Genomic DNA, 26,908 nt, shown 5'->3' on the forward strand with positions numbered 1-26,908 from the left:
AAGCTAAAATGCCACCTTGTTGCATTGCTGGATATTGCTTGAACACTCGAGAGGATGGATTTACCCTTCATAAGTTTGCAAGAGACCCAGTTAGTCGTGAAAAATGGACTGCACGGGTGTAGAGGACAAGAGCTTCGTGGGTTCCAAATGACAGGTAAGTGTGTATACAGCAACTAAAACAAATAATAATTTGGGGAGGGTGTAATCCATAAATCAGGGTTGCTAAATGTGTCGATGTGCGCATCGGAAGGCTTCCATGCAGCAGCCGCTGAAGGACGGCTTCCGCAGGCCTTGTGGACCGCTCAGCCTTCCCGGCCTTGTTGACAAGTTTGAGCCTGCTGCCGGCCTTGCCTGCCTTGGCTCGTCGCCGCGGTGGCTCATGTCCGCTGCTCACAGCCATGCAGAGGTGGATAGGGCGGGGAGGTGGTTGGGCCGTCATCCGCATATTGTCTAAATATGGCTCGAAACAATAGGGTAATATTCCCCCGGACACGTCACTCGGTTGTAAGATGTTTTCTTCGAAAAGAGCTTCCGTGTCTGAAGGGACGTGTCCTACAGTAGGGCCACAGTGTGTTTTCAATGGCGAATGTTCGGTGTGATGTCACGGAGAGTAAATGCAGCCAATGTGGCGACCACTTGGATGTCGAATGAGACTTCTGCAACTTTGCGCATGGATGACGCGCTCTCCGCTCATATTTATTTTTTTGTGTAGACATTGAAGTGAATAATCTTATATGTATTTTTCCTTTCAATATCTATTTTAGAATGTTTATAGGGATAACACTAGACCTTTAAGTCTCTTCTTCTTTTCTTTTCGGCTTGTTCTGTTGGGGGTTGCCACAGCGTGACATCTTTTTCCATTTAAGCCTATCTCGTGCATCTTCCTCTTTAACACACACTGTCGTCATGTCTTCCCTCATAACATCCATCAACCTTTCCTTTGGTCTTCCTCTCACTCTGCGTGGACCCATTTCTTCCATTGCTCTGGATTGTTGACCCAAAGTATCCACCCTCGCTATTTCTTCTCCCTGTCGCCTCAATCTTCCCCCTCAACTCCTCTCATTCACGCACATGTATTCTGGTTTACTTCTGCTAATCTTCATTCCTCTCCTTTCCAGTGCATGGGTCCATCTTTCTAATTGAAGAGTTTGTTTTCAAAACGAGACATAGGCATTTTTTTTCAGATTTACGAAACTCGCGCCAAAATTATCCATTCGGAGCTGGATAATTTTGGCGGGAGTTTCGTAAATCTGAAAAAAATGCCTATGTCTCGTTTTGAAAACAAACTCTTCAATTGTTCCTCCACCTGATCTCTGCTTTCACTGCATATCACAATCTCATCTGCGAACATCATGGTCCAAGGGGATTCCAGTCTAACCTCATCTGTCAGCCTATCCATTACCACAGCGAACAGGAAGGGGCTCAGAGCTGATATCTGATGCAATCCCACCTTCACCTTAAATTCTAATACTGTGTCACATACAGCACACCTCACCACTGTTCTGTCGCACGCATACATGCCCTGTACTATTCTAACATATTTCTCCGCCACACCAGACTTCCGCATGCAGTACCACAGTTCCTCTCTTGGTACTCTGTCATAGGCTTTTTTTTTTGATGCAGAAAGACAAAATGTAGTTCTTTTGACCTTCTCTGTACTTTTCAATGTTCAGTAGGAAATTAATAGCGATATCCATTTTTGCAATCCTAGCTTCTATTTGACTTGGTATCAAATCTGGAGGAAAATATACGCAGTATCACCCACCACTAGTGTTTAGAAATATGACCAAGCAAATCAAGTTCTCCTGAGGACATGTATTTTCATTGTCAAACTAATGTCATTTTCCAAAGAGATTCTGTCTTCTGTCTCAGTAACTTTGCTTTCTATAAACATCCGTGGAACTCATGGACTTGGAATATTATTATTTCCAATAAACTAACAATGAAAAAAACATTTATTCAATTCATTGTGATTAATAAATATTTCATGGTCCTTCAGAAAGATACATTTGTTTTGTGACATGTTAAGGTTCACTGAAATACCCCAATGGTTTCACAAGCATGGTTATTATCAAGCCTCCCATATTTCTATTAACTTAAGTAGTGCACAGTTCAACAATGTCCCCCTTTAGTGAATTGAGTCTGTCTCCTTTCAACATGCAGCTAGTCAAAAAACTGGTAATATGTTTCTAGGGCGGCAAAAAAAATCTTCTAAAGCTCATAAAAGGTACTTCCTTATCACGCTCGAAATACACATTGGCACTTGAGCACAAAGTGAAGGAAAAGTAACCAAAGTAAAGAAAACTTAACCAGGACAAAAAACCTTATGTGCCATTCTATCGCTCTGTGATACGTTGGGGCTTGAGCAATGTCACATAAAAGTGACAAGTTTTTCTCATTTGAATAATAAAGGGGAGAAAAAAATGACTGTGTCCCAGTTTACTTTGTTACTGTTACATAATCTGTCCTTAAACCTGTCTGCCTTTCAGCCAGCGTGCCGAAAGGCAGCAGCATTCACCATTGTGGCTGGCAGTGAAACATTCAAATATTTTATGGCATGCCTATCAGGTGATAGATCAGGCCAGAGCTATCTCATATTTGTCAGTCAGTGGCTCTCAGTGAAAGCATGAATCTGAGTACATGACAGATGAGTCCAGCTTTCCCTTCGAATGATTTGTGAAAAGGAGAGATTTGCCTGTGTATAATTATCCATGTGCTTGCGTCAGTACAGAGAGATTGCATGTCATCCCGTTTGTTTACCCCTCACCACAAGTGCATAACATCACTTTACGGTGCATTGACGATCATATTCAGACTGTCCCGTCAATTGAGTAAGGGCAACAAGACTCCCCTGGAGTTGTTTTAGCTTCTAAAAGATTGCCACTAAAAGACTTATTTCACTGATGATTGTTCAACTTTCTGAAAGTGTTTAGAACATAGTACATAACTTCATGGGAGCTACAAGACTCAATTAACTCAAGTTTGGACATTGTTTAAAGTATAAACAAAACCAGAATACAATGATTTGCAAATCATTTTCAAGCTAAATTCAACTGAATACACTACAAAGACAATAGATATTTAAACTTAAAACTGAAGAATGTTGTTTTAATTGTATTCCTGTTTTCAAATATTCTCTCATTTTGAATTTGACGGCTGCAGTATGTTCCAGAAAAGCTGCCACAGGACCAACGAAAGACTAAGAAAGTTGACCTCAAACACAAAAACATTTGTTCACAATTCATCATGAAGCAGGTTTATTGGAAACCTGGTTGGGTATCATCACCAGTTTGTGAACAACTGTGAGCAAATAATTCAACATTTTAAGAAGAATGTTACTCAGTGTGGCACGGTGACTCAACTGGTGAAGCGTTGGCCTCACGGTTCTGAGGACCTGGGTTCGATCCTGGCCCCTCCTATGTGGAGTTTGCATGTTCTCCCCGTGCCTGTGTGGGTTTCCTCCGGGCACTCTGGTTTCATCCCACATCCCAAAAACATGCAACAATTGAAAGAATTTTGACACAACCCTTCTCAGGGAGTGGAGGCCCCAGTGGGACACAAACCCATAAACCCTGGTTTACCAAACCAGTACCCTGACCACTGAGCTACGGGGACTCTCTCTCTCCCTCTCTCTCTCGCTCTATATATATATATATATATATATATATAATTTTTTATAATTATTTATATATATTTTAAATGTTTATTATATATATATATTTTGTATTATTATTTATATATTTTTTTATTTATATATAATTTAAATGTTTATTTACATACCTTATTTCCAAAGAGTGACTGTAACACAGGAGTAAAACTGCTCAAATGTAACAGAAAAGTTAGTGGTTTTATTATTCTCTTCCTGTTCACTGAAACCACTAAAGCCATCGTCTTCAATAGCAGAGTTAAAGAGCCTTAGAAAGTCTCTGTCACACACCAGTTCAGTCTATCAGTCACTCTCAATGTCATTTTCATCTCGATTTAACGCCGAAGTTTTGCTGTTCTCCTCATGTAGCTGTCCATCCTCTGTCGGTGATGGTTAATTCTTTCAAACTGCTCCACTGCTAGATCTCGGAAAAAGAAGCCATTTACATGTGGCCAGGACTGAAGTCTATCTCAGCCATTAACAGGCAGGAGGCAGGGTACACCCTGAACTGGTACCCGCCCACCTACCCGATGACAGCTGGGATCGCCTCCAGCACTACTGTGACCCTAGTGAGGGTAAGCAGCTAAGAAAATGGATGGATTGATTAATGGATAGATATTTTTGCATTCATGTGTCATGCTGTGTCCTGCTTTGACCTTACTAGAAACTAGTACCACCTTCTTCTACACATGCTAGAGCTACGGGCAATTGAGGTAGATTCTTCTCCTTCTCTGCCTGATTGAGGTAGATACTTCTTCTTCGGACATTTCAAGTAGATTACTCTTCTTCTATGTCTGCTGAAAGTCTTCTTCTATGCATTGTAGGCATCTGCGCATGACCAAACCGAGTGTATTATAGGGACCGGTTTTAAACATTATGTTCAAACATGTTTTTGTTGTACTTTTAAACTTATAGCCGCTAGTGACAAAAATAAATAAATAAATAAATGGCAACATTTTAGCCGCATTATTATATATGATAAAGGATTCACAGTTCCTCAAAAAAGTAGCAGCTTGTAGTTTGGAAAATACGGTACTTATTTTTTTTTAGGTATCTTCAATCTCATTAGTAAATAACATACATGCTAAACCTTGTCGTATGATGTCCTCATAGAAACTAGGGCGACAGGGATCTTTATTTTCTATCTAAAGTATCTATTGCCTAGCCATCAAAATTCTGGATCAGTCCAAATCTGCACCACCCACTAAGTGAATTACCCTAGCTCAGTTGGAGCAAATAACAAAATGGAAAATGAAATCTGCATGACTACATGTTGTAATAAAAGTGACAATTATAAGAACACCCACGGTCAGGTTTGCTGCTAAGCATAGGAAGTTGGATGTTTGTGCACAGTTGCTGTAAATTAATTTAATGAATGATGTGCAAAACAAGATGTTGTCCAGCTGGCGCCCCAAAAATTAAAAAATAAAAAGTGTGCTGCTATTTTTTTTCCTCCCTCATGCTGCCTTTCTAATGTGCCTTCAAGTTATTGGCTTTTGATCACTGCTCCACAACAATAAGCATGAGGGGTGTTTGCTTTATGTTGCCTGGAAGCTCTTCAGTGCTCCCTAATGAACAAGCAACCACACGTGAATAAAAACACACAACTGCAAAGGGTTAACAACAACACACACACACAAACATGTAGACAGTCTACAAAACTTGATGAATGCACTATTTTGGCAAATAATTTGCACACTTGCCTTAACTTGCATTAGATCTCAAGTGATATCCACTTCTTAATCAATAACATTTCACTTGATGTTGGTCCAACTCTTTCGGAAGGCTTTCCACAAGGTTTAGGAGTGTGCTAATGAAAATGTTTGACCATTCTCCCAGAAGCACATTTGTGAAGTCACTTATTGATGTCAAACAAGAAGTTATATAGTGACATAATAAATGTAGTGTAATTATTCTTGTTCTTTTCTGTTCTACTCCTGTATCAAAACACATGATCAAAAGCCACAAACTGTGGGTTAATTTAATTAAACAAAAATACTGTCATAGCAAGAGAGAACAACAGTTGCTTGAATGGTATTGTAGCCCTCGTCATCATCTGCCAAACTAGGAAGGAAACATGTCCAACTGAGCATATTGTTCCGCAGATGCACAGCACATTTCAGGCTCATAATAATGTCAACTGTGACAGGAGGAACAAGCTGATGGAGAGTGTCTTTGTGGAAGCACAAAAAAATCCCACTCAAAAAATTTGCAAAGCGCCTGTTCTTATTCTGTGACAGGAGTATGGGGTACTGCACAGCATTTTAGTACAAAATGTCATAAATGTTTTAAGTCAAGCCTGGTGATGGATGTTTTTTTTTTTAAATACAAACAGATACAAAGGTGGTCATGGTGATGTAGCTTTTTTACACAGTTTTGTGTTTAAAATGCTCAATTGAAGACTATAAAAAATGCTAATGCTCTACAGACCCATTTCTGCTGATGACTACTTCATCCAACTACTTTACTTGCAGTGTGGCAAAATGTAAATCTATTTCTAAAGTGTGAATGAAGTAATTTAAGAAGGACCATAAAGATATCACTTTCATATTACTATGCAAGCATTAATAATAACTCCATAAATTTTATGGTCCGACTTTGGTTAAATTGGCAAAACAGCCAAGCAGAGACATAATGTTTTATTCCCATCACAAGCATCAGTAGATGTACACGGTACTGTTTACTAGGTCATTTACGTGCACATTATTTCCAATAAAACCCCCCATTAGTTTTGTATTCTATTATTGTTTACAATGAAAGATCAACATGGGAAATGTTCTTTTAATTAAAACAGCCGAGATACTTTACAGCAGCACGGTGGGGTTACTGGTTAGAGCGTCTGCCTCACAGTTCTGAGGACCAGAGTTCAGATATTGTCTCGCTTGTGTGGAGTTTGTATGTTCTCCCCGTGCCTGTGTGAGTTTTCTCCAGTTTCTCCCCACGTTCCAAAAAATTAATTGGACACTCTAAATTGCCCCTAGTTGTGATTGTGAGCACGACTGTGGTCTTTCTCCATGTGCCCTGCGATTGGCTGGCAACCAGTTCAGCGTGTACCCCGCCTCCTACGCAGAGCGAGCTGGAATAGGCTCCAGCATTCCCGGGACCCTTGTGAGGATAAGCGGCTCAGAAAATGGCTGAAATTAGATACTTTACAATAAAATAAAGCAAGAGAAAAGAATCACAACGACTTCCTTGGAGGTGTGTGCAGCATACTTACACAAGCCTGGTTCAAAGAATGGAATAATCAAAATGCAAATCGGGCAGGCCTTCCACAACAGTGAAACAATTCGATGTGTTGTTTTATGGCACAAAAATACAAAATTGTTAGCTTGACCTTCTTTTGCACAAGACAGGATCTCGTCTCAAATGTCATTCAGTCAATAGTGCTCTTGGTGTGAAAAATACCAGAGGAGATTGTGACTGAACAAACATAGAACCGAGATTTTTAAAACTCTATACTTGTAAATCGATAAGATTTTGACCCGACGTTACTCCAGGATTGTTCCAGATGCTTCAGAGATTTTAGCCAAATTCATACGGTATTTAATTAATTATTCTGGTATTCTATGTCTGGGATCAACGATAAAAGGTGGCTCCCAGTTGCTTCACCGACACGGTTGGAAGAGCCACGTACAGCAGTGGTCAGAAGCACTTGCCAACCTGTGCTTACAACCTACAGTTTCCGTTTAAGATCAAGTCGAACATCATTAGGATAAATTACAACAGAGACTGTTGATTGCAGACATATTTTAAAATGATGCAGTCTTGGAAAAGGAGCATCATCTCACTATCATCTCACAGTCCTGCAGTATTTGTTCCAATGAAACATATTAAGCAATAATTTATAAAACAATACCAATACAAATCCAGCATAGAGTGAGCCTTCAAGACTCAGCCCTAACTATGAACTCCATGAAATCCAGCTTCCTTTTTTTAAAGGGACTTTCTATAACAGTTTTCTCATCATAATGATGAAAAAGCTCTCCCAGAATTGGAGGGGTCATTTCAAATTAATTTTGACATTTCATAACAGGGGACCATTTCACACTGTGTTTTGGTTTGTAACTGTCAAATTAGTTTTATTACAAAAAAAAATATAAAAATCTATTTTAGTTTTATGCCGGTTATATGACTGGGCAAAGCAAAGTCACAGCAAAGTCAAAACATAAAATAATAAAAACTGACGAGTTGAGACCTCATCAAAGTTTTCTTTAGATTGATTTTCTCAGTCTCATTTGAAACAATCTCAAGGCATTGGTGACTTCAAGACAGCTCCAGCTGAGCAACTTGTGATTCCATCTCTTGACTGGTTCGAGCTGTCGTGTGCTATGATAAACCACAAAATGCGTCCCTCCTCCCATTTAAACTTAGTTTTCCTTTTTTTTTTAATATCCATTTGTGCACGATCTCCCAGAGGATCTAAATAAGTGATACAAGGGTTTTAATGTGAGGTGTGCATGAAGATTTCAAGGGATGAGCAGATTCAGTGAAACACTACTCTACCCAGACCTTTCATAACGATTTAAATCCAATTAACAGGCCTTTGTTCTGTGATGAAGATGCTGCTGGCGCTCTTTAACACTCCCATTACAGATCATAAAGGAAACTGGGGATGTGGCTTGAGACCTCTCAGGAAGCTCTGCTATGGCAGCAATGCTTCGGTGTCGGGTAGTTGAGCCGTTGGTAATTTCTTCCTTAATCTAAACTATCGATTATATAGGAAGCAAACAATAGACTCTATAGGAAGCATTACAGGACTTGGCTCAATTTAGAAGGGAAAAAATATTTGCCAAATGATGGGTAAAATGGAAGGACAAAGTGACGGAAAAAAGATCACCGGCTTGGGCTCATTACATGACAAAGGCCCCAGGTGTGCTCTCCTCTGCTTCCTGTTGGTCTTCCCTTTAAATCCTTGCATGTTATTTTCCCTTTTGTTGATTTTTTTCCCCCAAAAAACCACAATCAACAAAGGTAAAATATCTGACAATGGCATCTTCAAGTGAAAACACAACCTGACATTTTAGCTTCAGGTCACATTTGATATATGTTTATCAGTTATCTTTGAGGAATTTTTAACATGCGCTGTATGAATAAATCTTCTGTGTGTCATAGAGTTTTGTTAATGCGAAGCGACTCACCACACGTCATATTTTGTAAAACATTTCTATTAATAATTAATACATTTAAACTAAATGGACAAAATAATTTAAAATATACTCTTGTTCTTCTTTTCCTTTCGGCTTGTCCCGTTAGGGGTCGCCACAGCGTGTCATCTTTTGCCATCTTAGCCTATCTCCTGCATCTTCCTCTCGAACCCCAACTGCCTTCATGTCTTCCCTCACTACATCCATAAACCTTCTCTTTGGTCTTCCTCTCGCTCTTTTGCCTGGCAGCTCCATCCTCAGCATCCTTCTACCAATATACTCACTCTCTCGCCTCTGAACATGTCCAAACCATCGAAGTCTGCTCTCTCGAATCTTGTCTCCAAAACATCCAACTTTGGCTGTCCCTCTAATGAGCTCATTTCTAATCCTATCCAACCTGATCACTCCGAGCGAGAACCTCAACATCTTCATTTCTGCCACCTCCAGTTCTGCTTCCTGTTGTTTCTTCAGTGCCACCGTCTCTAATCCGTACATCATGGCCGGCCTCACCACTGTTTTGTAAACTTTGCCCTTCATCCTATCAGAGACTCTTCTGTCACATAACACACCAGACACCTTTCGCCAGCTCTTCCAACCTGCTTGGACCCGTTTCTTCACTTCCTTACCACACTCAGCGTTGCTCTGGATCGTTGACCCTAAATATTTTAAGTCGTCCACCCTCGCTATCTCTTCTCCCTGTAGCCTCACTCTTCCCCCTCCACTTTTCTCATTCACGCAAATATATTCTGTTTTACTTCGGCTAATCTTCATTCCTCTCCTTTCCAGTGCATGTCTCCATCTTTCTAATTGTTCCTCTGCATGCTCCCTGCTTTCACTGCATATCACAATATCATCTGCGAACATCATGGTCCAAGGAGATTCATGACTAACCTCATCTGTCAGCCTATCCGTTACCACAGCAAACAGGAAGGGGCTCAGAGCTGATCCCTGATGCAGTCCCACCTCCACCTTAAATTCCTCTGTCACACCTAAGGCCCACCTCACCATTGTTCTGCTGCCATCATACATGTCCTGTACTATTTTAACATACATCTCTGCCACACCAGACTTACGCATGCAGTACCACAGTTCCTCTCTTGGTACTCTGTTGTAGGCTTTCTCTAGATCCACAAAGACACAATGTAGCTCCTTCTGACCTTCTATGTACTTTTCCACTAGCATCCTCAAGGCAAATAATGCATCTGTGGTACTCTTTCTAGGCATGAAACCATACTGTTGCTCGCAGATACTTACTTCTGTCCTGAGTCTAGCCTCCACTACTCTTTCCCATAACTTCATTGTGTGGCTCATCAACTTTATTCCTCTATAGTTCCCACAGCTCTGAACATCCCCTTTGTTCTTAAAAATGGGAACTAGAACACTTTTCCTCCATTCTTCAGGCATCTTTTCGCCCGCTAGTATTCTGTTGAATAAGTTGGTCAAAAACTCCACAGCCATCTCTCCAAATTGCTTCCATACCTCTACCGGTATGTCATCAGGACCAACTGCCTCTCCATTTTTCATCCTTTGTAGTGCCTTTCTGACTTCCCCCTTAGTAATCATTTCTACTTCCTGGTCCTTCACTCTTGCCTCTTCAACTCTTCCTTCTCTCTCATTTTCTTCATTCATCAACTTCTCAAAGTATTCTTTTAATCTATTTAGCACACAACTGGCACCAGTCAGCACATTTCCATCTCTATCCTTAATCACCCTTACCTGCTGCATATCCTTCCCATCTCTATCCCTCTGTATGGCCAACCTGTAGAGATCCTTTTCTCCTTCTTTCATGTCCAACCTGGTGTACATGTCTTCATATGCCTCTTGTTTAGCCTTTGCCACCTCTACCTTTGCCCTACATCGCATCTCGATGTACTCCTTTCGCCTCTCCTCAGTCCTCTCAGTATCCCACTTCTTCTTCGCTAATCTCTTTCCTTGTATGACTCCTTGTATTTTGGGGTTCCACCACAAAGTCTCCTTCTCCCCTTTACTACCAAAAGACACACCAAGTACTCTCCTGCCTGTCTCTCTGATTACCTTGGCTGTCGTTGTCCAGTCTTCCGGGAGCTTCTGCTGTCCATTGAGAGCCTGTCTTACCTCTTTCTGAAAGGCCGCACAACATTCTTCCTTTCTCAGCTTCCACCACATGGTTCTCTGCTCTACCTTTGTCTTCTTAATCTTCCTTCCTATGCTCAGAACTACTTCATCTAGTTCCTACCAGAATGTCTCTTTCAACTCTAGGTCACATCCTACCTGTGGGGCATAGCCACTAACCACATTATACATAACACCCTCAATTTAAAATTTTAGTCTCATCACTCGATCTGATACTCTTTTCACCTCCAAGACATTCTTAGCCAGCTCTTCCTTTAAAATAACCCCTACTCCATTTCTCTTCCCATCTACTCCATGGTAGAATAATTTAAACCCTGCTCCCAAACTTCTAGCCTTACTACCTTTCCACCTGCTCTCTTGGATGCACAGAAAATCAACCTTTCTCATAATCATCATGTCAACCAACTCATGAGCTTTTCCTGTCATAGTCCCAACGTTCAAAGTCCCTACACTCAGTTGGAGGCTCTGTGCATTCCTCTTTTTCTTCTGACGATGGATCCGGTTTCCTCCTCTTCTCTGTCTTCGACCCACAGTAGCTGAATTTCCACCGACGCCCTGCAGGTTAGCAGTGCCAGGGGCGGGCGTTGTTAACCCGGGCCACGACCGATCCGGTATGGGATTCTTTAGATGAACGCTCATATTTGTTTGGCACAGTTTTTACGCCGGATGCCCTTCTTGACGCAACACTCTGCATTTATCCGGGCTTGGGACCGGCCTACAGATTGCACTGTTTTGTGCCCCCATAGGACTGCATTTAAAATATACTAATACTAATAACAATACATCTGTTAAAAGGCATAGAATATAACAATTTACAATACAAAATTTATTCATAAAGGCATTTCACTTGTACACTGTAGGTGTGAGTATCTGACTTCTAAGAATTAAAAGGCATTAACCCCAACATAGTACTTTTTTATCACTGCATAAATATAATATAAGCCTATTGATTTTTAAAGCTGTTCAATTATAGACGCCATTAATATCGAGTCATTGGATGTTTTGTCGATTGCTGGTGTAACCCGGTTAAAAGTTGGTACAGGTAAAATTTCAGTATAATAGAGTAGCAATTAGGTTATAGGTTTTCTTAATGCAATGTGGTGGAATAGGTGTTAAACTGTGTGCACTGACTTTAGTTTCTTTTGGAGGGATTTGTATTTAAATGTGTTTGATTCATTTGTGAAAAATGAATACTTTTGTTTGTCATTTTATTGTTGTAACCATTGTTGAAGAAGGACAGGAAGTGACGTGTTGAGGAGATGCAGGAAAAAGAGAGAGAGAAAAAAGGCTAGATGGAGTACAGGGTATGAGTGGTTGTTGGAGGACAACGAATGGACAAAGAAAGTGAAAGGTGGACATTTATCAAAAGTTGATCGACGTGTTCGACAAGGATTGTTGAAAGTTCAACTGAGATAGTCTGTCGTTTGAGTGGACTACTCAAATCACGTTGTAACATGGTGGAGTTAGCCGCTACCACAGGGGCTAAGTGCATGCATGGGACTCGGCTTGGGCGCTAGCAACCAGCTAACGCTAGCTAGCAAGGCCTGTGTATTGGACCATGAAGGAGAGGACAAGGGCACTAGCGTTGAGCTAACGCAGCTAGCGAGGCTGTGTTTGGACTTCAAGGAAGAAAAAGGGACGAGGACTATGAGGACGCCGGACAGAGGAAAAACCACCATCACCTTTCTTCATTCCTGCCTTCGGAAGCACTGCAGGGACATTGGGGTTTGAATTTTGTCTGCTTGCCGGCTATATTCATATTTGTTTGGGCCCTTAGCATGTGTGCATTGTGTACCTGTTAAATTGACTTTGTTTATTTGACTGTTGTGTAGACATGTTTGATTTTTCCATCCTTTTTTTTGTTATTAAATGTTCACACTTTTTGTTACATAACCAGGTTTATTATTTAACTATCTACAAGACAGTTAAAATAATGTTGAGTTTATCTGGCAGCGTAATTATTTAAATTAGGATAATATTAACTCATAAGGGGAAATATTATTTCAGAGACTTTTGATAGAGAATTAAATGCACAAGTAAAGAGTAAAATTATAATAGACATTTAGAGTAATTAACATTAAGTTAATTTATTAGTTTTGTACTTTGGCGTAAGAAAAGATCTTAGGTGGCTACCTTGTCGAAGTATTTTATACTAGAGAGGCGCTACACTAGCAAGACCATCTACTGTAAATATATCAAGCCTACAAATATAAAGATTATAAATATTATCCTGAGCTGCATATCACAAGGGTTGCGGAAGCACTGGCACCTATCCCAGCTATCCTCAGGCAGGAGGGTGGGGTAGAGAGCAAGGCGGCACAGTGGATCAGCTGTAAAGTGTTTGCCTCTGAGGTCCAGGGTTTGATCCCGGCCCCGCCTGTGTGGAGTTTGCATGTTATCCCCGAGTGTGCATTGGTTTTCTCCGGGTACACCAGGTTCCTATCAGATACCCAAAATGTTAGATTAATTGAAGCCTCTAAATTGTCTGGAGTGTTTGTTTATGTGCCCTGCTGTTGGCTGGCAACCAGTTCAGGCCTCTCACCTGCAGTTATCTGGGATAGGCTCGAACATACTCAAAACCCTCGTGAGAATAAACAGTGTAGAAATTGAATAAATGGATATTAAGATGAATTCCGCTCCCAGTACCTGAATGTTTGGAAATTCTCAGTTTTTCACAAGAGCAGTGGCTACATAACAGCCATTAACTGAGCTAACATTATGACATTATATAAGGAGAGCTGCAGTCCCCCTATAGCTATCAGACAAGAAGAGGCCACGATATTTTATCTTAATTTGTTTTTGTTAGTTGTTAGTTTGTTTTTTCAATATTTTTGACTAGTGGAGCGCGGCACGGTGGAGCAGCCGGAGAACATTAGCTTCACAGTTCTGAGGTCCTGGGTTCAATCACAGCCCCACCCAAGTGGAGTTTGTATGTTCTCCCCGTGCCTGCGTGGGTTTACTCCGGGCACTCCGGTTTCCTCACACATTCCAAAAAAACATGCAACATTAAATGGACACTCTAAATTGCCCCGAGGTGTGATTGTGAGTGTGCCTGTTTGTCCCGATGTTGGCAACCAGTTCAGGGTGTACCCCGCCACCTGCCCGTTGACAGGCTCCAGCTCTCCTGCAACCCTCATGAGGATAAGCGGCTAAGAAAATGGATGGATGGATGGATGGATGGATGGATGATTCTGGCAGCAGAGTGTGCAACTGGTTAGCACATATGCCTCACAGCCCAATCAGTTGCTCCACCGTTCCACCATATATATATATATATATATATATATATATATATATATATATATATCCAACAGTAAATTGCCCGTCAATGTGATATCTGATTTGCAATTGGCAGGCGACCACTTCAGCGTGTAACCCGCCTCTTATCCAGAATCAGCTGGTATAAGCTCCAGCCCCCCGTGACCCGCGTGAGGATAAGCGATTCAGCAAATGGATTGACATGTTCCCCCATTATTTTTGCTTTTCTCACCCTCATCTCTGTGTGAGACTGATGACAGATTAATTAGTTTTCCAACCTTAAGCAAGCTTTGGAAAAATGTGCATATACCGAAAGAAAACTAGTACCAACAAAATTGACGCGGATTCAAAAGTCCATCCATCCATCTTCCTTCCAAACCGCTTATCCTCACAAGGGTCACAGGAGTGCCGGAACCTATCCCAACTAACACCAGGCAAAATTAAGATTACCCCCTGAACTGGTCGCCAGTTAGTCGCAGGTTTCTGTATTCACATATGATTATGTCCCTGTTTTGTCTCCGTCAGCATACCCTACCTGAGACAACATGGAACACCACCTTGCTGACTCTGAAATATACCTCAACAAAAGTAGCTCAAGCAAAGGATTCCACATTTTTTCACTCACTCTGGCTACATAAAGACTGAACCAGGTTCTGTAAGATTTTTTGTTACACGCAAGGTTTTTTGTCTCATTCAAGCTCATGCCTCACCCGAGATCTTTTGCGATTACTGACCCTGGCAGGACGGCCACCTCACCCTGAGGGGACAAGGACATATCGGAGCGGAGCATCACAAACGGCACAGCACCGTGCCCGCGGTCTGAGACACCCTGTTTGGGGGGCCCCTCCGAGGGAATGGAAGCAGACACTACACAACCGTGCTGAACATCTTGGGAGCAGAGACAACCACGCCGTCCTCTCTGGGAACTTTTTCTTTGCTTTTCGTTTTTTTTATATTTACTGTCTCCCTTTCATGCCAGAAACATTTCCCGTCCGGCTGGCGCCCAGAAGCTTGACCTACATCAAACGTGTTCAAGACACATAAGTCCGACATTGGGGTCTACTAAAAGTGCATTATTGCATATTTGGTTTTAAATTCACGAGAACAGGAATCCCCAGCTCAAACTCCAAAACTCGAATCACAAATTATTTTTTTCTGCCAAAAATAGTTGATTTGTAACACTGCCGTTTAAAATTACACTGAAACGGAAGTAAGATAGGCGTTGCATCTCACTCGTCCGTCCTAAATTAGTTATTTTCATTGAACCAATATACACTGCGTGCTCAAACAACAGACTAAGAAACATTTCCTTCCACAAGCCACATGGCTCTTAAACTACATGGGGGGAAATCCAACTGTTGGGTTAAATATTCGAATCGCTAGTTTTAAACATCCATGCATTTTCTGAACTGCTTATCCTCACAAGGGTCGCAGGAGTGCTGGAGACTATCCAAGCTGTCATCGGGCATAAGGCCGTGTACACCTTGAACTGGTTGCCAGCCAATCCCAGGGAAGATTGAGACAGACAACAGTTTCACTCATAATCACATCTAGAGGCAATTTAGACTCTCAAATTAATGCATGTTTTGGGGATGTGGGAGGAAACCGGAGTTCCCGGAGAAAACCCATGCAGGCACGAGGAGAACATACAAACGCCACACAGGGAGGGCCAGAATTGAACCCCGGTCCTCAGAACTGTGAAGCCAACGCTCTACAGCTGCGCCACTGTGCCGCCTCACTTAGCAATATTGAACAGAATCCAGACCACAACAGTCTTTACATTACATTTCTGGTTTCTTGATTTAATGTTTGCTTTTTATCTTCACAAATGAATTATTTTTTTTACCATAATCTACAGCCTACCAAAGTGATGACGCGGAGGTTTGTGTGTGTTTGTGGGTGTGCATGTGCGTACTGCAACTGTGATTGCTGCTGTTCGATACAACAATTTTCAGTAAAGTATCTATCCAATGTACTGTATATACGTTAGAATATAAGTTAAGTGACTACAGTTATACAAAAGAGAGTAATCTTTTATGAACCTGAAGCCCTAGTTAAAAAATAAAAAAAGAATATTAATAAAATAAATGTTAAAAGCTGCTTCCTGAATTGTTCACTTCTGTCATTATGGAAGTGGAACATCAGAGGTAGGCACTCATGTACAACATGTACTTTTCTTCATACCAAGCCTTAAGCATTACTTGGGCACTGAGGCTTCTTAAAAGCTTCACCATTAATCAAACAGGCAGCTTGCAGGCATATATAAATAGCTAAAACATCAGGTGAAAGAGTAGAAGACATTGCTGAATAAGGAGTGAAAAGGGAATTCAAAGCCAAAGTCACCTTGAGTTCATTGAAATTGCAAAACACAGATATGGACTGCTCAATATCCTAAAATAAATTAATTACAGCTTATCGAGACAATTTGGACATTTTGTGAAAACGCTACAATAAGAATGTACAACATGACCAAAGTTGCTAGAGTTGTGTAATGCAATCTTATAGCCACATGCAACCAAGATTTATAAATCTATCATGTTATTATTCAAGCTGCTTATCCTCACAATGGTTATCACAGCTAGCTTCGGTCAAAAGGCGGACTACACTCTGAACTGGTCACCAGTCAGTCGCAGGGCAGATATCGACACCATCACTGAGAGGGAATAGATCCCATGTTGCCCACACCAGAAGCAGGCGTGTGTACCACTACACCATCAGTGACTCCTAGATTCATAATTCTGAAATATAAAATTGGATTAAATCATGTTTCCTTTTTGAGTCAAAGACAATCAACCATCTAATTGGCCATGACTATCATAAAAGCATTTTAGTAGGTTTGAACTTGGGCAACTCATTATCATCTACTCGTTAAAAAAATATATATTAAGAACATGAGAAAGGAAAATAAAGAGAAGAATAAATAATGAATAACTAAAATAAAAATACAGACACACATAACACATAGCTCTAGATTAATTTCGATAACATGAATGATATTTACTTTGCCCGGCATCGGTCCTCCTAAGTACGCTACATACACAAGACTTGTTCAAGGGTGAGGAAATCGAACAATTATGGGCCAGTCATTTAGAATATTTCATCGGGTCCCTCATTCTCCTCGTCTGCCCACTCGTCTGTGTCTGTAGGGGAGTCTTGTGCCAGTGGTGGAGTGATGCGCATATCGTCTAAATATGGCTTGAAACGATGTGATAAAATGGCTCTGGTCAATTTACTCGCTTCTGAGGTGTTTTCTTCCTCAAAAAGAGCTTCAGTCTCAGAAGGGGAGTCAGAAAATCAGAAAATCTCTCTCTTTCATTTACCATTGCATTTGGCACAGCGTGTTTTCAATGCTGAGGGCTCCAGTATGATGTCTGCTCATGATGTCACAGAAAATATGGCCACCACTATGATGTGCATTGTATCAACTCAGACTGACTTTGTTTTTACAAACCTCTCACGGATCACTTTTCCCGACTGTTAATATCATCAAAGTGATTAACGTTATTTGTAGTTTTGTTAACATTATCTATTTAAAGGTATGATTTTTGTGTCACCAGCACTTTAAGTAAATGATGTAATTGTGTTTATAATGTAGATGTTGGTGGCACAGTGGTTCAGCTGGTAAAGCGTTGGCCTCACAGTTCTGAGGACCTGGGTTCAATCCCAGCCCCGCCCAAGTGGAGTTTGTATGTTCTCCCCGTGCCTGCGCGGGTTTCCTCCGGGCACTCCAGTTTCCTCCCACATCCCAAAAACATGCAACATTTATTGGACACGGTAAATTGCCCGTAGGTGTGATTGTGAGTGCGACTGTTTGTCTCGATTTGGCCTGCTATTGGCAGACAACCAGTTCGGGATGTCCCCTGCCTCTTGCACGTTGACAGCAGGGATAGGCTCCAGCACTCTCCGTGACCCTCGTGAAGAAAAAGCGGCTAAGAAAATGGATGGATGGATGGATGGATGTAGATGTGCATCTGTCATTATTCTCAAAAACAAATTGCTCAGTATAAACACCTAAAATATCATCTCTGGCCATAACTCTAAGTGCTACATACCTGGGGTGTACAATCTGAAATATAAACCAATCAAGAACTGTAATACACGTTTCAGTTTTATCATTGTCACACTGGTCATGATTTAAAATGCCGATTGTCATGATAGAATATTATTTCATTCTAGTACATTATATCACATTACATATTACACAACTAAATAACTCAGAATATCATTTGATTCTACAGATGCAAAAACAAAAAAAAAAAGATTTGGGTATTATCATGAAATGATTTAAATATTATTCTAAATATTTAATCTACCCTCAGTCTTCGACCACTCAGGGATTCACATTTAAAACTGTCATCCCAGTTAAGATGGAACACAGCTCTGCATTTACTTGATGATCAGTGCAACTTGCTAGACATAGCCCCCAAGGTCCTGGTGGGGTGTTACAGTCATACAGCAGAGTAAATTGATCATAGAGATGCATTAACAATAAATGGGCTTGCCATACCGACTCATCATTGACATTCCCATTAGCAGCTGATTGATACAAGCTTTTAATGTCGGTAGCCTCATTGATTAGAAGTTCAACCCCTATCCTTGCAATGCCATGTCACTTTGCCTTTGGGTCCAAGTCCATATCGCAGGTGAAAAGAGAAATCCCCACCAATGGGATTTTGGTAATTGCAACCACCCATCCAACCATCCATCCATCCATCCATTTCCTGAGCCTCTTATCTTCTTGAGAGTCGCAGGAGTGCTGGAGCCAATCCCAGCTGTCATCAAGCACGAGGCAAGGTACACCCTGAACTGGTTGCCAGGCAGTCGCAGGGCGCATCGAGACAAACAGCCGCAGTCACAATCACACCTACGGTCAATTTAGAGTGTCCAATTAATGTTGCATGTTTTTTTAGATGTGGGAGGGAACTGGGATGCCCGGAGAAACTCCACGCGGGCACGGGGAGAACTTGCAAATCCCACAGGCGGGGCCAAGATTTGATTCCCAGTCCTCAGAACTGTGAGGTTAATGCTCTAACGAGTCATGCCACATTGCCACCATATTTATAAAAACATTTTTTAACTGTAACTGTCTGTGCTGATTGCCTGGGATAAATGAATATTGTGAGGGTGTGGCATCTATTTAAAGTCAAGTTTAAGATGTCAAACATGGTTCTTTGCCCAATCAAAAGCAAACATAGATTAATGGAAAGAAGATTGCACTACGGGCTTCACTTTTAATTAACCATGTTAGTATATATATGTATATATATGTATAGTATACGGCGTGTGTCTCGGAAACAAATCAGAGTTTTGTGTCACATTTCATGTCTCATGTCTTAGTGTAACGCTAAATTAATAAGCTCAGCATTATTACTGCCCTGACTGTGTGAAGTATCGTGTTATGTGAACGCAGGTAGACTTTTTGAGACGATCATGACAAACAACACAGATTTTCCTCTCTCGTGATTCCGATTCTGATCGCTTGCTTCAGGCCATCTGGCAACACTGAGCAATAATCTGATAAGGTTGGTATCATTGTCGTCATTTTCTGTCTGATAAAACAGAAGCGGTGATTACTGCGGAATGAATGAATACATGATGACTGTGTTGTGCTGCATTAAATGTCAAGATCCTGTTTGGATTGTTCAAATTCAGAATGCGTGAAGTTGTAAGCTCTCTCAGAGGAAGGTAGCGTGAGGATCCTAATGAGATCACATGAGTGTGTATTTATTTGGGGGTAGGAAGTGGAGAAAAGCCTACAAATGTGCCACTTTACTCACAAATGCGTTGGCAGCAGATTTCACTTGAGGGTAGGAATGTGCATATTAACAAAACTGGAATGCCCTTTTGTTGCACTGTGTTGGTTATTGTTTTGAAAGCTATTAAGGCACCACTTAGTAACTATAACAGAGAACAGAGGTCAACTCGATCAGACCTTAGCATCGTCTGAAACGTTTGCTCTTGTGCAAACAATGCACAGTAATTATTTCCCATCTTTAGGCCCACTAACGAAGTAATACATTCATTCGACTGAGTTTTCTGCATTGATTCCTGTAGGCATGTTTGCATGGTAGTCAAATTATTCAGGGTGCCATAACAGGCATTTATTCCTATGCTAATAGACAGTATTTGACTTGAGGCTGGGAAAAACAAGCATGCACATTAAAAAGAGAAATGTCAAACACAATCAACCAATGAGGGATTTTTTTTTTTTTTTCCTAAATGCCAAACACGCATAGCTCTGGATTGGGTCATGCTCTATTCAGGATGTGACATCTGTATGGACAACTCCTGAATGTACTACTTTATGTGCAGTCATCTTGTAATAGGCTGGTGATTTAGTAGCACGACAAGAAAGGAGCACAACTACTGATTTTTTTAGTTTGCATTGGTGACAGAATACATGCATGCAGTAATTGTATATACCAGGGGTTGGGAACCCATGGCTCGCGAGCCATACCTTGCTCTTTTGGTGGTTGCATATGGCTCGCCGAGCCCTCATAAAGACACGCTGTCCATGTGATTTTTGTCATACAGAGGTTTGTCCTAGTGGCGTTGCTGTAATTAGGTGTGGGAGGCAACGCAAATGACGTAGAGACAGTTTGCCATAGTGGGTTGCCGTAGTTTTTGCGTGGTAGTCAAAGTCCAGTGGTGCAGACGGGTCCAACGCTGATCGTGTTGGAACAACTAATTATGGAAACGCTTTTGACAAAGGTCGCTCAAAGAAAAGAATACAAGTACCACCGAAGTTTTCAACAAGAATGGACAGCCATTGTGGAGATGGAGAGTTCTGCTGTGTGTTTAAATCCACAGATGTGGATTATGCCAAATATTCATATTGGACGTTGCCAATCAACATTTTGCCAAGTTTGCATCAAGACAAGATAATCAAACGAATAAAAGACATGCCTTTGTTGCCAAGAACTGTTCACCATCCTACCAGCATGATAGAAAATCAAATTGAATTACGTTCACGATTAACGGATGGAAATCTCAACGCCTGCATGAAGATTAATCTGACAGTGTATGAAACAGACTGTCAAGTCATTAGCAAAACCAGGAAGCACCTGAAGTTGCATTAATGGTAAGAAGTGCTTTTGTCATCATTGGTTAGCAACATCATAATGTTATTTAAAAGAATTCAGAGAATGTATTGTACTCAAAGTGTTGGTTCGACATAAATGCGCAAATACACCTGTATTTAGTTTTTTAAATATTGCATGGCTCTTTTGAAATTACGTTTTAAAATATTTGGCATTTATGGCTCTCTCAGTCAAAAAGGTTCCTGACCACTGGTATATACACTTCAGTTTTCTTGACTACACTAACAATGACAATCATATCGTTATATTTCTCAAGCCTGAACATTACAATGGTTGGAATCATTGATACAGCAATGCCTTGGCCATTACTGCAGGTGGGCTTCATGTTCTGTCTGCTAAGTGGGGCGACAGTAGTTCAGTCCATACAGTCCATCGGTTCACAGCTTGAATCGTGCCACTGACAAAATTACACAAGTTGTTGGACAAGGCACCAAAACATCCCAGGCTTCCTTTCTACTTGCACAACTTCATGGGCTTGATCTGGTTTTCTTTGAGTTGTAATCCATGCAATACAATACACAGTCAGGCTCATCATTATAAGCACCACTTCATTTTTCTTACGTAGCATGTGTAATATCTTCATAAATATATGGAAATTTACCAAATTTATAGTGTCAGAATCATTTCATTGGAAGTGAAAAGCAATTTAACTCAAAAAAAGTTTTTTTAGATTTTGCAATTTAAAAAAAAATAAATAAATAAAATAAAACAGCATGTACATGTAATTGCCACCCATCGTGAGCATTTGTTTCCACACACTGGCAGCAATGACAGCCTCCAAACATTCCTTGTATCCATCTGTAAAGATTTTGCACTGCTCAGTTGTTGTGTTCTCCGACTTCTCCCTTTCCAGTTTATTCAAGCTCTTGAACATTTGCAGTGTTCTTTTCCCCACCGGCAGATTTCAGCTCCCTCACCAAAGATTTTCTGTTCCATTGAGATCAGGACTCATTGCTGTCCACTTAAAAATAATCCATTCCACCCCCCACCCTCCTTTCAACTATTCCTGTTGTGCTTTTGGATGTGTGCTTTGCATCTTTCCCATGGTAGAGGAGCCATAATTTTTGCCTCAATTCACACGTTCTTACACCGGACAATACATTTTGCTCTAAAATCTCTTGATGTATTTATATATATTATGGATCCTCCACTATGATTGAGTTCTGGCACAATGTTGTTTTCCATCAAGGCTTTATTACTCTGTCTGTAAATCTATTTTTTGTGTGCATTGTTAAACATTTTATTTTTTGTTTCATCTGTGCATAAAATATTTTTTATCGTTTGTTATTTTGTATCAAACTCAAGTTCTTGATAGAAATGTGTTTAATTTGGTGAAATTTCTTGCAAGAGATATTCCACTATTGGTACTTAAACTTCATGGTGGCTAATAATGCAAAGGATGACCGTATATAGAAATGTAAAAAACAGATTTTTATTTATTTATTATTTATTTATGTTTGCTTTTGGAGATTCAAATTAGTATCAATTCATGTGTTTATTGCTAATCATGGTCAGGTTCACCGAAACCCAAAGCCCATCCCAGCTATTTTTGGTGGTGGATGCAAGTCGGGTGAGTGAACCACTCCACTATCAGTGTCTAATGTGCAGAAATAGCCCCAAAATAACTGTTGGAATTACACAAGCGCAATTTAATAAAGAGTTATTTTCTATTATGGGTTAAAGTGTATGGCGTATTCCATATAAATAGCAATATTTTGTGTTGGGGACAATTAGGCAAGCATACAATTAGTCACGTTAGTGTTATCAAATGACTGACTTATAACAGTACATTGCATTATTATGCCAAACAATTTCTAGGACATCTCAAGCGTAATCATGCATTTGCCTGAGTGAATGATACACCTATGTGTCACAATGGGCATGGTTCTAACACCCATTATTGCGATCCTTTGTAATATAAACCTCTTATTTTATGAAGTGAAGGTCATGACCCCTACTTCATACTTTGCCAATTAAACAGCTCAACAGGTAGCCTGTGATATAATCGCTGTCATGTGATTACAAATACATGGTCACCAAGCAGTGGATCAGTTTGACATTTTAAGGCTATGCTGAGTTGGTGATAATTAAAAACATGACCTTAAAAAGACAAATTAAAAAAAATTGATCTTTCCCTGTTAGCATTCTCACTTGCATGGCTTCGAATGTCTACTGGGTGTGTTGCAGCACGAGCCCACTCAGTTGCCTGTGTTCCTGAGTGTGTTTTTCTGTGTCTCTCAAAAGAATGAAGGACTTTTTTTTAATGGTAATAAAATACAGGTGTTTCATAATAATTACAAACAGCTAAGATCTAAAAGGCAAACACCAATACAAATGGGAGAAGGTCTTACTTTTATGGACTTTGCTGTACTGACTTCGTCAATTAGTGCATACGCATATACAGTGCGGTATGTTGCATGGACGCACATTTCAATCCAACCAAGCTAGTCCCTTTTCTTTTGTTTGATTGGTTTCGCTGCATATTTCTGGGGCACAGGCTCCCTCATCAAACCGATTAAGCAATTACACTGATTGTACCGATTCTCAGAAGAGAGCTGGAATAAACCCTGGAGTATTGAGTGCGAAAGCATTCTTGGAGATAAAGACTTCATTTGTGCCTAATCAGAATGATGTCCTTTTCCTTCATTTCAACCTTGTTCCTGGAGTGGGTGGCAAGGGGAATCTCGATGGTATGTAGAGCCGAAGGTAAGAAAGACCAGCAGACCCTGCCTGGGCTTGTCTGATTTAACATGGAGGATTTATGTTCAGAAAAAAAACAAGACTTCATTCCCTCGCGACGTGAATTAATCACACAACTCACAATGTAGGCCCTAGAAAGTAACAAATATCGAAGACTTTGTGAATTAAATCAACATGTTGTTTATCTATAAGTGCTACGGTTGGCATCAATAATACAGCAGAAGCGTGAATGAATGCAGTTCAGTCAGGTCAGGTATTGACCGATGCTTTTTTTTTTTTTCACCGACCACAAAAAGTGCAGTGTCTTGGGAGTGATGTGATCAGACAACTTCGTCTGAATGACGACGTCAGTCCATACAGCATTCTCAACATGAAAGGCAGTATCGCAACATGTGAAGGTCATGCAGTTTGTATTTTCAGAAAGGGGAGAGGGGGGGTGGTTATATACCATGAATGACAACAGGACTTGACTGTAGTTTGGTGAGAAGAGTGTGGCAGAGACAATATAAGAGAGTGAAGAGTGAAGACTCACCCCGGGAGAAAATCTGTAGGAAGAAGCGGGGGTCTGCTGCTCGTATGGCCGCAGTGTAACGGTCTTCGACCCCGGGCACCTGCGCCTTTTTCTCAGGCATGAGCCTGACTCTCAGTCGGCCCCCATCTGCACCAAGCCACCACTCCAGAATAGTTGTGAGGTCCATTTCCAGGGTGAAGACCGGTTCCACTTCGAACACAGACAAGCCTCCACATCCAGCCCTGATGATATCCTCTCCTATTTCCACCACCACTTGATTTGATTTGCGACTGGCTTTTGTCAGACCTAATGTCAGAACTTTGGACAGCGGCTGCTTGGAAATGAAAGGAAGCTGCTCCTCAACAGATATGTTACTTCTTGCAGATGTTGCAGACCTCTGGTCGACAAAAGTAGAAATGGTTTTCTGTAAAGGTATACAGTGCATTTTTAAGTTTGCACTCACTGTGTAACATCCTCGAATAGTCTGGCAATCTCCATTTAGGGGTCTCTTAACAAACTCCGCCAGGTACGAGCGCAGCAAAGATGGAACGGCAAAATCCACAGCCAGTGTCTTCCTCTTCAACCGGGAGTTTATTGTTTGATTCAAGTCTTTTTTAACCGTAGTTTCCCCGCTGCTGCTACCGCTGGTGTTACCGGAGACGGCCGCGGAGGCATCTGCCGCCGCCGCTGTGGTCCTCGGCGAGGTGCACTGCAGCCCGGCGAAAAGCACCGCAGAAGAAACAAGCAGAACCAAAAATCTCGTGTTCATTTTCGAAGCGATTGAAGTCCTCAGTTTGGGAAAAGCAGCGTCTAATCCCGCCGTTCACCGCTTCCTCCTCTCAGTTTGTCACATATGCGCAAGGCAAAATCAGCAAGTGCGAAAGGAGCTCCTTGCGCCTTTTTTTTTTTTACATTTATTCTCCTGCCCTCCCTTCAGCCATCACTCTGCGTGTGCGCGTGTGCGTGTGCGTGTGCGTGTGTGTGTGTGTGTGTGTGTCTCTCGCTGTCTTCCTTGTGGTTGGACTCAGCCAGTCTCTCCACTAGTCGCTAATTGTTATGCCGGTCTGGTTCCCTCCAGAACCCCTCAAAGACGCCCTGTCTCGTGGCACAGTGGCGTACAAGTGGTCTCTGTCATCAGTCGCTCTCTTTTTTTTTTTTTTTTTTTTTTGGAGGGGGGGGGTGGACGAGAGAGAGAGAGAAAGAGAGAGAGAGAGAGCTAGAGAGAGAGAGAGAGAGAGAGAGAAAGAGATCGAGGGAGAGAAATACACGAGTTTAAATCTGCTGAACGTCCGTAAACTTAATTGTGTGTTGTTGTTTTCATTCGAGTACGCAGCTGGTCAGAACTGGTGCAAGCTCCGAAGTCGCCTCTGCTACACATAAATACATGTAGCGAAGTAATTCGCACATCCATTTGACTTCATTATGATACAATCGACACCCACGCAGCAGTCAGCCAAAAGTGACTCAGGTAGTGCAGGCTGGACGCGTCCAACGGGTTCACTGGGGATTTATTGAAATGAAAAATGGCAAGGAGGACGTGAGCAGACGATTATCCACCGTTGGTCTCTGGAGAAGGATTACCCATGATTTAATGTGGTTTGACTGTCGCACACTGTTGTGTGCAACTCAAAACAATTTCACAAAAAAAGCTTTTTACAGGCCCGTGTGCATCCTATCAAGGTTATATGGATTGCTAAAAGACGGGTGGGGGGCAGTTATGTATAGGGCAAAGAGGAAACATGACAATTTCCCACTTCTTTTCTCTCTCTCTCTCTCTCTCTCTCTCTCTCTCTCTCTTTCTCTCTCTCTCTCTCTCGCAATCTGTGTCAAAGCAGCCACTAGATGGCATTAGTACACACCCCACTGTCCATGCTCACTCTTAATTTTCACAGAACGATCCATTAACCGCCTAATTACGAGTCATTCTCAGTATCAAATTAGAGCCTGGGCTACTATAGCTACTATAGGAGCAGATGTGGGAGGAAGGAAACACTAAATGAGGGGACAGAAGGATTATAGAATCACTACAATATAATTAATATGGGGGGGGGTCAATGTCAAAGTGAAATGTATGAAAAGGGGGTAAAATATAACTGTTCAAAAGAACAGTTCATTGCAAAAAAAAAAAAAAAAAAACATGAACATGTTAAAGTACAATGACGCAGCATGGAGAGCGCTGCTGTTCCACAGCAAAATGGTTCTGAATTCCAATCCTAGCTATTCCGTATGGAGTATATATTCCTCTTGTTCCTAAGTGGTTTCATTTCAACATTCACCATATGTTATGCTAATCAAAGACGAGATTCCTAATGGGTGAATGCACTGTAAATGGTTGGTCATCCACATGTGTCAGCTTGTCCAGTTAAACAGTCCATAGCATCCACTGACTCACACGCAAGTCAGCTGGGCTCTTTGACCCTGGAAAGAGCAGGAACAG

General features: G+C 41.2%; 1 protein-coding gene and 1 long non-coding RNA gene across 4 annotated transcripts in view; one reads left to right on the forward strand and one right to left on the reverse strand.

Moving 5' to 3' along the window:
* The window catches only part of alk (ALK receptor tyrosine kinase), a 453,734-nt gene extending 428,315 nt beyond the window's left edge, over positions 1–25,419 (reverse strand). For 2 of the 3 annotated variants that reach the window (XM_061844090.1, XM_061844089.1), the window contains exon 1: positions 24,493–25,416. In XM_061844090.1, coding sequence (XP_061700074.1) covers positions 24,493–25,240 — 748 coding nt within the window. In that variant the 5' untranslated portion in view covers positions 25,241–25,416. Of the gene's footprint in view, positions 1–24,492 lie in introns of all 3 variants that reach the window. The other variant, XM_061844093.1, reaches the window with a different exon arrangement.
* Positions 12,164–16,119, forward strand: LOC133513359 (uncharacterized). Its single transcript, XR_009798476.1, has 3 exons — positions 12,164–12,627; positions 14,686–14,810; positions 14,903–16,119. It is a non-coding gene; the product is annotated as an uncharacterized LOC133513359 (long non-coding RNA).
* Positions 25,420–26,908: the final 1,489 nt, after the last annotated feature.

This window comes from Syngnathoides biaculeatus, chromosome 15 (assembly GCF_019802595.1).
Source record: "Syngnathoides biaculeatus isolate LvHL_M chromosome 15, ASM1980259v1, whole genome shotgun sequence".
Taxonomy (NCBI): domain Eukaryota; kingdom Metazoa; phylum Chordata; class Actinopteri; order Syngnathiformes; family Syngnathidae; genus Syngnathoides; species Syngnathoides biaculeatus.